General features: G+C 38.3%; 1 protein-coding gene across 6 annotated transcripts in view; it reads left to right on the top strand.

Annotated features, from left to right (window-relative positions):
* vps13d (vacuolar protein sorting 13 homolog D) overlaps positions 1 to 18823 on the top strand; it is a 297670-nt gene that overhangs the window by 154136 nt on the left and 124711 nt on the right. For all 6 annotated transcript variants that reach the window (XM_043675645.1, XM_043675640.1, XM_043675641.1 and 3 more), the window contains 12 exons: positions 1477 to 1582; positions 3197 to 3349; positions 3530 to 3665; positions 4388 to 4435; positions 5817 to 5967; positions 8439 to 8649; positions 10779 to 11026; positions 13567 to 13758; positions 13891 to 14017; positions 14297 to 14439; positions 14631 to 14761; positions 17530 to 17705. In XM_043675645.1, the coding sequence (XP_043531580.1) occupies positions 1477 to 1582; positions 3197 to 3349; positions 3530 to 3665; positions 4388 to 4435; positions 5817 to 5967; positions 8439 to 8649; positions 10779 to 11026; positions 13567 to 13758; positions 13891 to 14017; positions 14297 to 14439; positions 14631 to 14761; positions 17530 to 17705 (1822 nt within the window). The remainder of the gene's footprint in view (positions 1 to 1476; positions 1583 to 3196; positions 3350 to 3529; positions 3666 to 4387; positions 4436 to 5816; positions 5968 to 8438; positions 8650 to 10778; positions 11027 to 13566; positions 13759 to 13890; positions 14018 to 14296; positions 14440 to 14630; positions 14762 to 17529; positions 17706 to 18823) is intronic.

Below are 18823 nucleotides of genomic sequence, written 5' to 3' on the forward strand. Positions count from 1 at the left end.
GATATTAACAGCCCTGGATCTTTGCATTGACTCTTAGATCACCCCAATTCCTACACTGCTGCCTTTACTTTTCTGTGACAAATCCTTGTGACTGGATCTCAACATCTTTTAAAATAATATCTTGTTGTTTATAGTTTCTTTGCTAAAGCCAAGTTGCACTTAACCAGACCTGATACTGATACTTAATCAAAACTGATGTTAGTTACAGTTTGGAACACACTCGTTATTAGCTTGGACAAATTATTGTCACAAAGCAGCTGTAAAATGGAGACATTTTCATAACGGACTAAAATTTAATGTGTATTTGCCACCTAATTTGCAAAGAGTTGGAAATATGAGACAAATCAGGAAGTTAGTTGCTACATTTAGTTTTTAAAGCCTAGGTCAGAGGATCTTGACATTCGTAAATCCAAGAATATTTTTTTCTTTCGGAGATGGAGGCATCGCTAGAAAGATTGAAAGAGTTCCACAGCACTGAGTGAGAGAGTAATATGTGTACAATACTGTACAATAAATCTTACATTCCACAGAGTGAGGAGAAATAATGTGTACTTGCAACTTGGAAGGAATAAGTGAGAAAATCTGGGGATACAGTAGCCCCTCTTGAAATGGATGAGCTAAATAATTGGTCCTGTGTAGAGCTCGATGCTGGAAATCTTGCAGGGGGTGTGGGAAACAAACATATTGGAAAAACTTAACAAGTCTAGCAACATCTATGGAAGGAGAAACCGGGTTAATGTTTCAAGTCTGACGTTTGAAAGGTTAGAGCCCTGAAATTTTAAATCTGTTTGTCTCTTTAAAGGTATTGAAAGACTCATTGTCTGAGTATTTCAACATTTTCTGTCTTCACTCCTGAGATTTATTGATTGTTCTTCTCAAATGAGGAGCTTTCAGGAGCTCAACCAAGCATGTGAAAAAAATTTATCAAAAATTCAAGTTGCTTCCCAGAACACACAAGTTTCCTGCACAAGAGTCTTTTATCCAAATTGCTGGTCCATTTTCTGGAAGCAAGTTAATGTTAGACTAAACACAGTCTTTGTGAGAGCTCTATTTTTTAATGCAGTATACATGTCTGTTTGAGGTAAATGATATTAACTCCATACCCAAAAGGTGCACAATTGTCCAAATGTCATCCATCTTAATTCTATTGAAAAAGGTTTCACTATTTTAATTTTGAAGAAATGTTAAATTATAGCTCTGAAATCCCATTGAGCAGACCTAGCGAGTTTGAGATAATTGCAGCTGCTGCCTTAATCCATTGAATTAGTTATTAGCCCACTAATTTTAAATTGCTTTGTAATCTAGTTAAAATATTCTACAAAATATGTATTGCCAAGTGTTTTCAGCATGTGAAAGATATCAATCAGCATAACTTTCAGCTTTTTGTTTAGTCAGAAGTTTCAAATAGGAAATTTCAGAATCCAGCTGGAAATTGGCCATTGGCTGCCATTCTAACACATTTGTTTTTACTTGTAGCAGAAGGAAAGATTCCAAAAAGACGGCAGCCATTTGTGCCATATGCCCTCAGGAACCACACTGGTTGCACCATGTGGTTTGCCACGCTCACTACTACTCCAACTAGGTATGAAATCTATATTGTGTAACAATTCATGAACTTCTTTTACTGCAATTGTTAAGGTGTAGATGTTCCACTGCATATGTTTGATCAGGTTTTAAGTGTAAACCACAAGGCTATAGTTTTGGTCTTGACATTTGTAAATCCAAGAATATTTTATTCTTTTAGGGATGGAGGCATTGCTGGTAAGTCCAGCACTTGTTGGCCTTCCCTAATTACCCTGAAGAAGGTGGTGATGAGCTGTCTTCTTGAAGCACTGCAGTGCATGTAGTGTAAATATAGTCACGAGCTTTCAGAAGTTTGGCCCATTGTCATTGAATGAACAGCAATATAGTTCCAAATCAAGATAGTGTGTGACTTAGAGGAGAACTTGATGGTGGTGATATTCCCATGCATCAGCTCCCTGGTATTTTGGGTGGCAGTAGTTGTAAGTTTGGGAGATACTGTCTTATCTAAATGCCTTTCTGTAAGATCTTTAATAATAGCTTCTCACAGTTTTCTTTTGACAGATGTTAATGCATCTAAAACCTCACTAACTACATCTTTTAAAACCGTAGGATGAGATTCCTCAGGGTCATGGCTCTTATCAGACCATGGGTCCAACAATTTATTATTCCCTTGAGCATTATAATTTTCCTGAGTTCTTCTCACCCTTATATTTCCTAACTTTTGACTGCTTCTGGGACATTACTTGTATCCTGTACAGTGAAAATATGCAAAATACCTGTTCAGTCTATCTGATATTTCCTTATTTCACATTCCATTTTTCAAGATCACTTTCTTATATGATTAATCCTCACTTTGTTAAATTTTCTTTCTTAAAATGGAACTCTTACATACTTTCATATTTCTGGCTAGCTTTTTCTCGTACTCTAATGTTTTCATCCATATTGATTTTTCAGTCATTCTTTGCTGCTATAAATGTTCTGTCCAATTCTGAGCCGCCTCCTGACTTTGCACAATTACGTACATTTTTCTTTAAGTTTGATGCTTTCTTTTAACATTTCTAATTCAGCAAGGATGGCGAATGGATCCTTAGATATTTTTCTCTTTCCATCTATTATGTTGATTCTGAAATACTCCTTAAATGTTTGCTACTGCATCTCTGATTACATATCTTTTAATCTATTTTTTCAATTAATTTTAATCGAGAGTCAGATTAGTTGCATTGTATCCTAGAATATCTTCTCGTAGAAATCTAGAGGATTTGCCCTCAAAATAATTAATATTAATACCGACTACCATCTCTTTAGGTGATCGTTTCCCCATGATGCCCCATTATATGTTAGTTTTGATGTAGAGACTGCAAATAAATACTCAAGCCTCATAAATGAAGTGGCAGCAGAAAAGGCTAATGCCTCATTGTTTGCTGTGTTTGACATAGTGACTTAAGACCTAACCGAACCACATTCACTAAATTATTCAGCAAGCAGATGGTGCCCCGATTTCCTCCCAAATAGCGTTCCTTCAGTTTTTCAGGCTGCGGAATTTAAAGTTCTCAGAAGCCAAGAAACACATTACCATTTGATTTGAACTGATGGAGCGTACAGGTTGGGTGTGAGTGATTGTGTTATAATATACTGACAGTGATATATGCATTGCGGCTGTTTTCCATTGTAGAGTGGCACTTTCTCACAGTGAGAGTCCTGGTTTTGTACATGAAGAATCTGTTGTAGAACCTGATGACACACACAACGTAAGCCAATGGCGCGAGGTACTCCCAGGAGAAGAAGTGCCTTTTGAATTTGAAGCCAGGGAAAAGCTAAGACACAGGTGAGTGAAAGAAAACAGCATAGTACTCATTTGACAGACTTTTTATATCTCTGTACTAATCAGTAATCACATATTCGTATGTATTTAGTCATGGTGGCATGTTTATATAAAATCTTTGTGTTATCATAACTTCCTTATGTAAGACACAGTGGCTGCACATTCTTAATTATGTACTGGCAGGCACACTCATGAATTGAAGATTCACCAGCTTTTGGTCCGAGTGAATGGCTGGGAACAAGTCAGTCCAGTGTCTGTGGACAAAGTTGGCATCTTCTTCCGATGTGCAGCACCTGATCGAAATAATCAGTCCTCCATGGTGTGTATCATGTACTGTGAACATGTCATTTGTCAAAGCATATATAATTGAGACTGTATACTTTGGAGCAGGAGCTTGATTATCTCAAATATTGATGCAGCAGTAGCTTCAGACAACAGTTATACAAACAACCATTTGCTTTTAAATTTTTGAGAGGAAATGTCGCACACAAAATATCAAAAAACCTGAAATGCTGTGGTTGTAAAATATGCAGGTTTAGTGGGTGCTGAGGCACAGTGACAGGAAGGTCCTTCAGTTAACGAGGAAGATTTATTAACTTGGTAGATACTAAACAAGTATCTACTAGAACTCAAAGGTACAGTTAACATCATTCTATTTTGCCTGCGCATTGAATAAGGGCATATTTGGTTTGAGCTGTGATGGTCAGTTAGTGTCTCCTTTCCTTGCATAAAGTGATATCCACTGAGGATATGGACTGAAGGAAATTGTACCAATTTTATTCATCTGAACTTACCCAACGCTTAATTGATTGAATGAGAACAACTACCCATTGATCTCGAGAAGTTCATGTAATTTTAATTCTGATCCTGTCAGTTTTCTGCTAATCAGGTTAAAACTGACGTTGCAATTTTGGTTACAAAGTTGTATGTGCTACAATTTGCATAAAATCTTGCACGTTCGCTTTTTATTATTCCAGGCATTGATGAAAAACCAGTTAATAGTTGCATCTATAACGCAAATCTATCTTCTCTATACTGCAGGTTGGGAGTCCCATTAGCAAGACCAATATAATACATCCACATGTCTATGTAAGCATTGTTCTGTAACTGTGCATCCATTATCAGATTGTACTGTATCTTTAATGTAAAGTTAGCTATTTCAAATTATTTAATGATTCAACTTTTAGTGCTAAATTCCCATTTTGTTGTTCTATTTTGTGAGATGTTTCAAATTATTGGGATTTTTTAGTATAAGAACAACTCCGTTATCAACCATGGGTTGTATATGACTTTAATGATCTAGTTTATGATTTTATATTTTGACAGTCATATTTAATTATAATGCTCATTTATCTGATTTTTATCTCCCCAGTTTTACCCTGTTTTACTTTAGTAGTAGTATCATTTGAGTTGGAAGTTTGTGTTCAAGCCCTAGTACTTGAAACTTAAGCAAACCTAAGATTCGAGCGCATTTCTGAAGAGCGACACCTGTGAGAGATGTCAGTTATGGATGAAGCATTAACTTTGAACTACTTTCTACTTGTTTTGTGCAAATTTCTGCTGCACCAACCAACGAAAAGCAGGATGTCATTTTTTTTTTTGTTCCTTGGCTCATAATCCTTTCTCAACCAACATCACCAAAAACAACTAATCTGGGCACTCATCACGTTTTCCACTTCAGAGATTTGGCTGTGTTTAAATTGCCTGCTGTATTTGTCAATTTTAAGAACAATGCAGTCATTTGTATCCTGTTAATTGCAGCTTCTTCAGTACATGCATCTGGTTAAGATATGAGTCTAGTGTTATCAAATTTAATAATCTCAGTATTTAGTTTCTACCTTATAAATAGACTGACTGTGTGGAGTTTGCACGTTCTCCCCGTGTCTGCGTGGGTTTCCTCCGGGTGCTCCGGTTTCCTCCCACAGTCCAAAGATGTGCAGGTCAGGTGAATTGGCCATGCTAAATTGCCCGTAGTGTTAAGTAAGGGGTAAATGTAGGGGTATGGGTGGGTTGCGCTTCGGCGGGTCGGTGTGGACTTGTTGGGCCGAAGGGCCTGTTTCCACACTGTAATGTAATCTAAAAAAAAAATCTTCAAACTATTAATGTAGGTTGCAAGCCAATATTTTAGCTCAACATAACAAATCACTGTTGTGCTCTAATATGATTGATTTACTAAATCAATGCCTAGTTTTCACCTAATAAGTGAGTCATTTGGAAATTCTGCCCTGTATATCATGCAAAATTGATGTTAATACAGGTAATAATATGTTCATGCACTCTTGAGATTTGAGTTTCTAGAGTTTCTCTAAATGCACATTAGACTGGGATGCTAGTTTTAGAGACTGAAATCTGTTAGTTGTGTTCTACATGTTTGGAAATATTATAGATCAGATGTAGATTTGTGTTGTATTTGATAGATTGCAACATTGTATTGAAAAGACAGTACCTAACATTGTTCGCCCTTCTGTAGTTCTCAGCACTGCCTCCTGTACGGGTTGTGTTTTCTGTGACTCTGGAGGGGAGTGCAAGAAAAGTGATAACTGTCCGCTCGGCGCTGATTGTGAAAAACAAACTGGAAGTACCTATGGAACTGAGACTGGATAGTCCATCTGCTCCAGATAGTAAGTCACTTATCAATGTAGCAATCTGTTCCTTGACAGGAAGGCAATTCTACAAAGCAAGGATCATCTGACTTTCTGAGCCCATTCTATCTGTTACAGTGTAGGCACACATGCTGTCCACACAGCACAGTAGTGATTAGTATCATGTTTTAGATATTGTTATGCACGGTTTAAAAGCAACCAGCTTTTTTGTTTTACATGTCCTTTCTTAAACTGCTATTATATATTGCATAAGATACCTGCATCTTTATAAATCCCATTGGTAGTGATTGTGAGTGTTTGCGATTTTACATTTTTGAAGGAAAAAAGCTTTTTATTAATTGATTATCAAGTATTTCAGTGACTTAGCACCGCAATAATTGTTTCTCAGCACTGGTCTACCATATCTGAGTGTCTCATTCTCAGTTCGGGGTGTTGTCAGTTAACTCAGTTGGCTGGATGTCTGGTCAAAAATCTGTCCAATTCAGCCTTGAACAAATTCAGAGGCCCAGTCTGCTTTACTTCCTCAGAATAGAATTCCACACATTAACAAACCTGTGAGAGGAAAGAAAACTCATCCTCTGTGTATCCAACCCATCCGGACTCCTCAGATCTGCAATGTTTCAATAAAATTGCAATAAATTCTTCTAAATTCCAATGGGTATATGTCCAACCTGTTTACCATTTCTTCATAAATGAAGGCCTTAATACCAAGAATGAGTCGAGTGAACCTTCTCTGAATGCTTTTAAAGTAATTGCATGTTTTTCAAACAAGGAGACCAAAACTGTAGATGTGGATGTGGTTTCACCAATATCTTGTGCAGCTGCTATAAAACATCCCTACTTTTATTTTCCATTCTCCTTGCCAGAAATAATAACATTCTCATTTGCCTTCCTAATCATTTGCAGTACACACGTAATAATTTCTGCAGTTTAGGTACTTAAACTCCCAGAACCATGTGTAGCATCATGTATTGCTCTCATCATTTAAGTGTACAGTTTTCCTATTCGTGCTGCCAAAATAAACATTTTCACATGTTATACTCCATTTGCCAAATTTTTTATTTCTCTTAATCTGTGTGCATTCCTTTGCAGACTCCACCTTATGTTGACAACTTACTTTCCTACCAATTTTGGTGACAGGCATTCATCCCCTTACACATATCATTGAGATGAATTGCAAATAGTTGAGGACATGACAAATTCCTATGGCATTCCACCTGTGACAGATTTCCAACCTGGGAATAAAAATCATTTAATTTATTTCTCTGCTTTCTGTTAGCTAACTGATCCTTTATCCATGCCAGCATGTTACTTTCTTTACCACGTGCTGTAATATGGTACAGCAATCTTTGATATGGCACTTATCAAATGTCTTTTTGCAATCCAAGTACATCACCTATACTGGTTCCACTTTATATCCAATGTATGTTATATAGTTAGAAAACTGCAGTAGATTAGTTAAGCATGATTTCTCTTTCACAAAACCATGTGTTGGCTGTGCTAGCAAATTGCAATTTTCTGGGTATTCTAACACCTTTGCCTACATTTTCTGCTAAATAGCCTCCAATTCCCTGCTTTCTGCCTCCTTCCTTTCTTGAAAACATTTGCTGCTTTCCAATCTTTTTGATAGATTATAACAAATGTTTCTACTATCCATGTCATCACTTAAATCTCCTTGAATTCAAGCCATCTGGTCTTCAGATGTTGTCACTTTTAGGTTCATTAAGTACCTTTTCCCTCATGGTGGTGGTTGCTTTAGGTTCATCCCTTACTATCATCATCAACAAAGCTCAGAATATCAAGTTATGTGACCAGATCAGTCAGTAGTTCTTGGAAATTTTCAAGTCTTGCATAATGTGTCTAGCACTGATCGCCAAAACATAAACTTCACATTTAAGCTCCACACATATTGCTTAATAGAGCTAAAAGGTTGATTCTTGAGTCAAAAGCTTCAAATTTACTCAAGACTGGAAACACCCAAAGTGTTCCAATCTGGAACGATGGTGTTTCAGAGATAATTGTGCATCTAGATAAAGAGAGATGAGAATGGGGATAAAGAAATGCACATTATTAGTAATGTAGAGTAAAAGCAAATGTATTCAAACCACTAAATGACAAATTTTGGATTAGTGTTCAGATAATTCTCTTGGCACACACTAATCAGCATTGGAGTAAACTTCAACTTCAAACAGTTGAGTAAAGAAAGTTTTTGGAATTATCTAAGAAACAATTGGATGCCTCAGTGGTGGGAGATGTGACTTTAGAACATGGATTCAGAGCAAATGACTGGACTTCCTCAATCATGACCAAATGTGTGCAGAACAGAAAAATGAAATATCTTTCTGTTCTGCCTCTTCTCTCAGCTTGGATATCCTCAGGGCCGTCATAGTGATGGACTCAGGCTTATTTGACACTGTTACTTTCTCAGGCAAAGCTTTCAAAGAATTTTTAACGTTCTAAAATTTACACAAACTTAATTATGATTTCAGAGCCTGTGGTGTTGCCAGCAGTGTTGCCAGGTGACTCATTAGCAATCCCTCTACACCTAACATCTTGGCGTCTTCAAGCAAGACCAAAGGGTCTTGGTCTTTTCTTCTGTAAAACACCTATTCATTGGACCAGTGTGGGAAAAGTAGGAGAGGTGAACAGCAGCAAGCGTGAATGTCATTCATCAGACTGTGATGACAACTGCTCCTACAGGTACACAGTCCTTTCTGATATTCCTCTTTTTGTAAATTCCCAAGACATTGCAGGTGTGGGTTCATGATGAGCAATGTCCTCAAAATGTTTCTGACCAATCTTCATGAAACAATACTTAGTCGCTTTGTAGGAAAATTCCAGTTTTGAAGAAAGGCTTTGTTTGAAATATTTGACCTTCTGATCTTGCCACAGAAGCTAATCTTTTGTTTCTAGTCATACAGTTTTTTAAATTATTAAAATTTAAGTGTTGGACAACAAAGGGACATCCAGTTGTCATAGAGGGTGCACCTCTAATCTCTCTGCCAAGAGCTTTCATTTCAAATTAGGAACTATTCTTGTAAACGATTCTTGAACAAGGCACAATCAGAATGAGGCAGGGTGGGACAGAAGAATGCAATCGTTGCTCAGTTACTTTCAAAACTGAGTTTAGATCCAACCTGAGTGATAAGTTAAAATAGTCCGTCTCTGTGCTAGTTCCAAGTGAAATTAAATTTTGCTGTTCTCAATCCAATTCAAAGTTGGGCAAAATCCTCCTGAGTCATACCCTTATAGTGAATTGTCGTCGACCTTTCACCAAAATAGAATGGGGAATACCAAATGAAACAGAAAGGAACAATGAAAGTTGAGTCAAATCACACTGTTAGGTTGAGTAGAGGAAATTTTGCTCTAAATGTGATCTGGTCTATACCTGACCTGAATTCTTGCCAGGGCAATGTAGAGAGAGCTTTACTCCGCAGCCAGCTCTTGCTTAAAGTTTTCTCCTGGAAATGTTTCAATTATTTTAAAGCATATTTTCTGTACAAATATTGGAGCAAAGTTGGGATTGTGAAAGCTCAGCAAAGGACCCTTTTGTTGCCAATATAATCTTAAAATATTAGATTATTTGAAGAAATAACTGATGTCTATATCACTTATTTTTTCACGTGTATTGGAAAAGGTAATAACATTTGTCAAATGAAAGAAAAGCATAGAATCATAAAATAGGTTTGATTGAAGGCAATGCTTCAAATCTGTTTGATCTCATTCTTACAGAAAACTAAACTTACAGATTTCACATTATAGGAACCAGCTGTTTCTTAACTGAATAATGTCCAGGTCTCCTCTACTTTTCCTGGCAATGCATTCCAGATGTTTAGCACTTTTTGTATAAAGAACTGTTCTCTGATACCTGCCTTAATTTTACCTTTCACAAGCATGAACCAGTCCCATTCTGTCCTGTTGCTTTGATGTACCAGACTTTGTTTTAGGTTTGCTTTACCTGTTATTTATTAAACTGCTGTAAAATTCCTTGTACCTTCTCATTTTGAAACTAAAAAGTTTTTGAAAATAAAGACTTACCGCATCAGTGCTAAAAGTTTTAGCGTGCAACACCAGCAATTAGTTTTCTTGGATTTGTCTTCACTGCCCTCAAGGCCTGGATGGCACCCTTGAGCTGTGGCTACCAGAAGTGAATACAGAGGTCTTGAATATGACCTGACCAGTACACTGAACAGCCTCAGCCCAGCTTCAGATTTCCACAGAACTACTGGGGATATCGACTCAGTCTCAGGAAACTTTGACATCAAACCTTTTTATGCTTGCAGAAAGCTGGAAATGTTGCAGTAGTCTTCAGTTTCGGAAAAAATTAGTAAAAACTAAGTCATGAAATCTTCTGGGGATGAGTAGAAAAAAGTGACACCAAATGTCACCAAAGCTTATCATGCATACTTAAGTGTTTAGGGCACAAATATTCCTCTCTCACTAACTTTTATTAACAGAATGCCAATGTTTAACATATGTTTAAGAATTAAGTGTGTCTAGCACCTCCAATTTAGAATTCTCTTTCTTATGGTTGTGACTTTCACCCTGCTTCACTGGCTTTAACTGTCTTATACATTCTCCCACTTCCTCCAAGTTTGAAAGCCATCATTTCAGCTTCATGTTTTGTAACACTGTCTCTAAAGTCCTCTCCCTCAAACTGTCTCTCCTCCATAAAACCCTTAATCCACCTCTTGGAGTGTCCATCATTATCTGATCATTTCTGTGAAATGCATTCTATTTGTTTTAAATATCTTGCATAAATGCAAGGTGTTTGCTAAGGATGCAGCTGGAATTTCATGATATGTTAAGATTGTTGTTATTACTCATAGGTATTGTGTGGCAGTTAAGAAGGAGAACTACCCTGACTACCTGCCCTTAAATTTAATGTCTGGCAACGCTATGCAGGTTTACCGACAACCAGGCCACACCATCTACTTGCTACCCACTCTAGTCCTGACCAATCTACTACCCTGTGAGCTTTCCTACTATGTGAAAGGTACCTCTATCCGTGGACCATTGAAACCGGGGAAAGATGCTGTGCTACACACAGCTGATACATCTCAGAATATCGAACTTGGTAAGATTTGTTTTGTACCTTCAGTTTTGCCACATTGCTTTGCCTGTCATTAATCTCATTTGGTTGTTAATTCGAACTAAATGACTATGTTTTATTCTGCCAAAGTAACTTCAGATGTTTTAACTTATTCTTTCATGGTATGTGGGTTAGGCAAGTATTTGTTTGTCATCTCTAATTGCTCTTGAGAAAGTGGTGATGGGCCACTTACTTGAACCATCTTGTCCATGCACTGTTGGTACAGCCACACCCAGTGGCTTTGGAAGGGAATTCTCTCTAACATTAATTTGCACAAATGTTATTGGCGTGCAGTGAAAGAATTGAATACAGCAGAAGGGCTGTAAGTATAGATTTCATCTCTCATCTGAAGGAAAAACAATCCATGTTTATAGGTAGAGACCCTAAATATGAAGAGCTGTGTTCCATTTAAGCGTTCTCCCATTGATACTTAGTGCATGGGAAAAGCTATGACCCAACGAAGTTACAACAAATGACTGACAACTGCAAATAGGTATCTCTAGTATACTATCAATTAGGTGCGATGTTAGCGAAGTAGATTGGTAGTTTTGATTTGGCACTAAAAACCAATTACCATTTTGGCTCACAGAATAACTCTTATTTCTGGTTAGAAGGTTTGTGTTTAAGCCCCACAGCAGACTTAAGTGAATGTTCTTGGTGTATGTTAATACCCATCGTCATTGTGATGTACAGAACAGAAACAGACCCTTTGATCCAACTCGTCCATGCCAACAAGATATCCTAACCTAATCTAATCCTATTTGCCATCACTTGGCCCATATCCCTTTAAACCCTTCCTATGCATATACCCATCCAGATGCCTTCTAAATGTTGTAATTTTACCAGCCTCCACCACTTCCTCTGGCAGTGCATTCTGTACGTTCGCTACCCTCTGCGTGCCCCTTAGGTCCCTTTTAAATTTTTTCCTCTCACCTTAAACCTATGCCCTCTAGTTCTGGACTCTCCCACCTCAGGGAAAAGACCTTGTCTCTTTACCCTATCCATGCCCCTCATGAATTTATAAACCTGCTGTGGTTCTGTTCGCCGAGCTGGAAGTTTTTGTTGCAAACGTTTCATCCCCTGTCTAGGTGACATCCTCAGTGCTTGGGAGCCTCCTGTGAAGCGCTTCTGTGGTGTTTCCTCCGGCATTTATAGTGGCCTGTCCCTGCCGCTTCCGGTTGTCAGTTTCAGCTGTCTGCTGTAGTGGCCGGTATATTGGGTCCAGGTCTATGTGTTTGTTGATGGAGTTTGTGGACGAGTGCCATGCTTCTAGGAATTCCCTGGCTGTTCTTTGTTTCGCTTGCCCTATAATGATAGTGTTGTCCCAGTCAAACTCATGTTGCTTGTCGTCTGCGTGTGTGGTACCATACATCAAGAACATCTCTGAAATGACAGCCAGACTACTGCGACCACTAGGACTTATAACAGCACACAAACCAACAGCCACTCTCAGACAACAACTCACCAGAACGAAGGACCCGATACCCAGCATGAGCAAAACTAACGTAGTGTACAAAATCCCATGCAGGGACTGCACAAAACACTATATAGGACAAACAGGAAGACAGCTAACGATCCGCATCCACGAACATCAACTAGCCACGAAACGCCACAACCAGCATATACCGGCCACTACAGCGGACAGCTGAAACTGACAACCGGAAGCGGCAGGGACAGGCCACTATAAATGCCGGAGGAAACACCACAGAAGCGCTTCACAGGAGGCTCCCAAGCACTGAGGATGTCACCTAGAAGGGGACGAAACGTTTGCAACAAAAACTTCCAGCTCGGTGAACAGAACCACAGCAACGAGCACCCGAGCTACAAATCTTCTCACAAACTTTGATTTTATAAACCTCTATAAGGTCACCCCTCAGCCTCCGACACTCCAGGGAAAACAGCCCCAGCCTATTCAGCCTCTCCCTATAGCTCAAATCCTCCAACCCTGGCAACGTCCTTGTAAATCTTTTCTAAACCCTTTCAAGTTTCACAACATCCTCCCAATAGGAGGGAAACCAGAATTGCACACAATATTCCAAATATGACCGTATTCAGAGGAACATGGAAAGTTTTTCTGATGTGCTGGCCATAATTTCACCACAAAACATTTACCATTGAAGTAAGCAAATTAATTGTCCCTTCATATAATTGTTATTTGTGAGTTCTTGTATACATCTTGATTACAATATTTGTCTGATTAAACAAGTGAGCATTTTGAAGTCATTCCTTGTCTGTTGAATACCTTTCATCGCGAAAGGCACCACGTATTTGCAGTCTTTATTTTCCTAAACACAATTTGCCTGGCTGTGTAAGATAATTAAAACCAGACACCTTTACCACAAATGGTCTCTGAGGAGGAGAGTGGTGGTGATGTTGAGCAACTTCAAAATACTTCAGTTCCTTTTCATGGATAATTTGAGAGAGAGAGAGAACCCTATCATTCAGTAGGACTATGGTGACTTTATTTTTTACATGTTAATAAAAGCTATTCTTTAAATATGTTTTATTCGCAATTTATTTGTCAGGGATTACACTAGAAAACTTTCCTGTATGCAAGGAACTCCTAATTCCAGCAGGAACCACTAACTATCATGTTCGTATGCGCCTTTACGACACCAAGAAGCGCCAGCTGAATCTGAGCATTCGCATAGTGTGCAGAGCAGAGGGTTCCTTGAAGATACTCATTTCTGCACCTTATTGGCTCCTTAACAAGACAGGTAAAACAAAAAAAAATCAAATTCCAAAGTAAATGTAGGAGCATGATGTTTTGGTGCATATTTCCAGACCTGCAAGGTGGTGAATTAAAAGCCGTGGTCTAAAATGGTCTGCTTCATACCAATCTTTTTCAGGGCTGCCATTAATTTTTCGACAGGACAATGCCAAGGCTGATGCAGCAGGCCAGTTTGAGGAGCATGAGCTTGCACGAAGTCTCAGCCCCCTCTTATTTAGCTTTACAGACAAAGAGCAACCTAACATGTGAGTAAAGAATTCAGTAATATGCACATCATTGGCTCACCTGATTTACTGAGGGAATTATTGTGAATTTGGACAATTTGTGACTATGAACAGGATCTTGCTGATCTTAAGCTTTACAAAGGTCTAATTTTGGCCATGCAATGTTGAGTTTGGAAATAAAGATTTTAAAAATAATTTTGACTCATAGCTGTGATATTTATATATGTGTGAAATGAACCCATGTCTTACTGACCTCTTTGGGGCTGAGTAGATTTATCCCCCAGTCTCTGACCCTTGCAGGTGTACCATGAGGATTGGGAAGGGGATCCACCCAGATGCAGTTCCTGGTTGGTGTCAGGAATTCTCTCCAGATGGAGGAAGTGGTGTGCGAGCAGTGAAAGTGATTCAACACGGTAACAGACCCGGACTCATTTATAGTATTGGTGAGTTTGAAAAAAAACGCTTGATTTATCTTCCAGAAAAACCTTTCACATTTCAAAGGTACAATCCTCGTTGTACTTGAACATTACGGAAGGATGACCAGTGACATGTTATCCACGAGCGGCAGTGTAGCTGGTGTAGCATTTATTGCTTATTTGTTGTCTCCAAAGGTTCTTTCTCATTTATATCTTAGGAATCGATATCCGGAAAGGTCGAGGTCGGTACAGAGATACCAACATAGTGACCTTTGCACCCCGATATCTACTGGACAACAAATCCTCACATAAGTTAGCCTTTGCCCAACGAGAATTTGCCAGAGGCCAGGTAGGAATATGGTTCCAGATCATTTTAGCCTGTGTTCCCAAATACCACCTGATGAAGGAGCGATGCTCTGAAAGCTAGTGTGCTTCCAATTAAACCTGTTGGACTGTAACCTAATGTTGTGTGATTTTTAACTTCCCAAAATAAGTTGTTGATCTCATTTAAAAATGAAGTGTAATTTTGAACATAGAGAAAAACTTTTATCTTTAGGGGATGTTATCAAATAAACATCAAACAGATAAGCTGTCTATTAAAAGAGCAGAGAGAAGAATTTGATGCTGCTTGAGACATTTGTACAATAGCTTGATATGTAGTGTTTGCAGATTTTGGTAGTGAGAACAAAATAAAGTATCATAAATATCTGAAGGAGATCTAGTAGTTAAGGTAATATGATCAGCTGTTGTATATTGTTAATAGCTTTAATTAATCATTAGTTTATCCCATCTGTGATATTAAGAACTGCTTTTGATTCCTTCTCAAAATTTATTTAATGTATTGATATTGTATGCTGGATGCATTATTCAGTTTTGCTATCTAGTTGCCTTGATAAATATGTCTATGTTGGCATAAGCTAAACCACAAGGAAGATAATTCAACTCATCTTTGTTCATCCATAAGGAAAGATGGTACAGTATTGCTATACTGTCATTCAGCTGATTTGTTAATTAATCATGAAGCTTTCACTTTCAAGATCTTTCCTGGAAGTTTATCTCACTCACTGTGTTAACAAACAATTACTGACATCTGTCCTAAATCTGCCTTCTGTAGTTGTCACCTCATTCTGCTGTTGCAATTTAGTTTGAAGCGGTATTCTACATTTTCCTCCTCTTTAAGATTTTCTGTTTTATTTATTTACATGTATAAATGCACATTTATGCCATCTATCTTCAAGGTTGAAAATCTGGATTTCTCCAGTTTTCCCTCACTCTTTTTTTTGTCTGCCAAGATCTAATGTAAGTAATCTAATCTAATCTAATCTAATCAGTATCTGGCTTTTTATGCATGTTAGATTTTCCATCTTATTTGATCACTTTCTGACGTTTCAAGTCATGGTTCAAGCTCCTTTCTCAAATTCAGATACTTCTAAGCCCACACTTCAGTTAAGATACTGAGGAGATGACTTACTGCTGGAATGACATGTTTGAAATTAACTGAGGATCTATTGTCATATCCAACTAGAAGTAAAATATATGCCTTCACAATATCAAGTAAAGCAGGGAAATCACCCCCCTCCCCTCATCCAGTATCTTGAACAATGTTTGTTTCTAACACCAATAGCCAATACGAGCAATTTAATTGCTCATTCATCTAAATTACTGCTGTGGAGACTGGCTGTTTACCAAGTAGCTTCTCAGTTTGTCTGTAAACCAGCTATGATTGCACTTTAGAAATGTTTATTTGGATTTGAAGCATTCTGAAATGCCCTCAGCGTAAAACTTAGCAAAGTGCTTCACAGGCAGGATAACAAAACCTGAGACAGAGCCTGGAATGAGCTAATAAAGGGACAGTAGTAGTTCAGAGTTTGTGAGAAGATTTGTAGCTTGGGTGCTCGTTGTTGTGGTTCTGTTCGCCGAGCTGGGAGTTTGTGTTGCAGACGTTTCGTCCCCTGTCTAGCTGACATTCTCAGTGCTTGGGAGCCTCCTGTGAAGGGCTTCTGTGGTGTTTCCTCCGGCATTTGTATTGGTTTGAATCTGCCGCTTCCGGTTGTCAGTTCCAGCTGTCCGTTGACAAGCAACATGATTTCGACTGGGACAACACAACTATTATAGGACAAGCCAAACAGAGAACAGCCAGGGAATTCCTAGAGGCATGGCACTCATCCACAGATTCAATCAATAAACACATCGACCTGGACCCAATATACCAACCACTGCAGCGGACAGCTGGAACTGACAACCGGAAGCGGCAGATTCAAACCACTACATATGCCGGAGGAAAGATCACAGGAGGCTCCCAAGCATTGAGGATGTCACCTAGACAGGGGACGAAACGTCTGCAACACAAACTCCCAGCTCAGCGAACACAACCACAACAAGGACAGTAGTAGTGTACCAACTTCTGAGCCAAGTGACCTGGGTTCAAGTTCCACCTGTTCCATGGCTATATCATAACTATTCATAAGAAGTTGCTTAGAAAATATCTATAATGAGCTAATGGGACTGATATGCAAAAGATTAGATGAAGAGTTTAATTTCAAAAACCCTCAAGAGAGGAAATTAGATGGGGATGTTTATATGGGGGTTGAAAGGGAGAGGAGAGAATTACGGAGTTTAGGGCTCTCAGTGGTGTTGTGATTAAAATCAAGGATGCTCAAAAGGCCAGAATTGAAAAATTTAGCACTGGAACAGGCTATAGGGATGGGAATCGGTGACCTTTAGGAATGGATTTAAAAGCAAGTATGAAATTTTAAAATTGAGGCATGGCTTAATAGAGAGCCAGTGTAGTTCTGCCATCTCAGAAGTAGTTGGGTGAATGGGACTTGTTCTGAGATTGGACATAGGCAGCAGAATTTTGAATGTTCTCTAGTTTGTGCTCATTCAATTCAAAAGTTGAAAATAGATCAAGGACAGGTGCTGTATTAATCCATGTTCCTTTCCTGTCTCTCCTATTCCCTCCACTATTTCTGGAACGGTTTGCGGCTTTGAATGTTTATTGACCAAAACTGTACGCTAGACTCTAGTGTGACCTAGGCCATAATTTGTTTTTGACCTTGTTTGAGCAGTTTCCTGATCCAACAACAATAAAATATTAATTGGAACTTGCTTTCTCAGGGCACTCAGAATCCAAATGGTTACATTTCAACTCTGCCTGGGGCCAGTGTTGTATTTCATTGGCCAAGAAATGATTATGATCAGTTATTGTGTGTACGGCTGATGGATGTTCCGAGTTGCACTTGGTCAGGGGGCTTCGAGGTTAACAAGAACAACTCCTTCCACATCAACATGAGGTGAGCACAATATATCCCAGAATAAATCTAATTAATGGGCCAGGTGTCTAGTGGAGAAATGTAGATTTAATTAGCAATAGGAAACTGGTAATTTCTGCACTCAGTGGAAACATGAGAGATACCAGATTTGTCAAGACTATTCTGACCTACCAACTCCTGCATCATGCTTTTTTTATGGATATTAGACCCTTATGACAGACACTGTGGGCTATATGTTGAAAAACACAATAAAATAGAACTTGTATTGGAAACCTGATGATTCTCTTGGTATGTTAGATGTTGTTTGTTTATTTTACCTTTTGTGTTAAAGCTTTGGATGACCAACTGTGCGTTCAAGCTTAGTAACTTGTACCTGTTGTATTGGTAAACAATGTTTCTTATCCTTTTTACTAATATATTGTTTAAATAATAAAGAATGGAATTGACTTAGTTCTCCTTGTGAAGGAATTTCATCCATGGTTAGATATGGCCAAGATGTGCCTTCTAATTACTCGGATCCAGGATTTCTTTGTGTTTTCTTCTAATCTGGTCTTTTTAATGGATGCTGTGCATAGAAATGTTTTTTTTATTGGACAAGTGATATTAAAAATAGATTCCAGCCATTAAATATGTTGAACTTGTTTTAAGGTCTCAGATTGAAGGCACTTGCTATACCAGCTGTGGATTTCCTCTCAGTTTTAAAACTAATACTTTTTAAAGATTATTTTATGCGATCTCTGTCCAAAAAGATTTTAAGTTAACTTATTTCTTGCCCGGGTAGTTACAAATCAGTGGCACAGGTTTAGTTCTTTTTCACCATTTACTGCATTTTCTCTAAAGCTTTTAACATCTGTTCATATTTTTCCACACCAAATACTGTTACCTGTAAAATTTATATATACTGCAATCATTATGATGAGACTGTGACGTGTTTACTGGCCTGAATAAAAAGGCTAATGTGCAAAACACAGAAGGCTTATTGATACTTGATTTATTCTTGCTGGCAAGCACTGGATGTCCTATTCCTGTTAGCTTTGTGGTCAAAAGGTATCATGGGCTACCAACACAGGTTTAATGTCTAACTTACACTGAGCAATTCAATTTTAGCCACAGTGACTATAAATGTGGCACATATGGCC

The sequence above is a fragment of the Chiloscyllium plagiosum genome, chromosome 34, assembly GCF_004010195.1.
Source record: "Chiloscyllium plagiosum isolate BGI_BamShark_2017 chromosome 34, ASM401019v2, whole genome shotgun sequence".
NCBI classification, from domain to species: Eukaryota; Metazoa; Chordata; class Chondrichthyes; order Orectolobiformes; family Hemiscylliidae; genus Chiloscyllium; species Chiloscyllium plagiosum.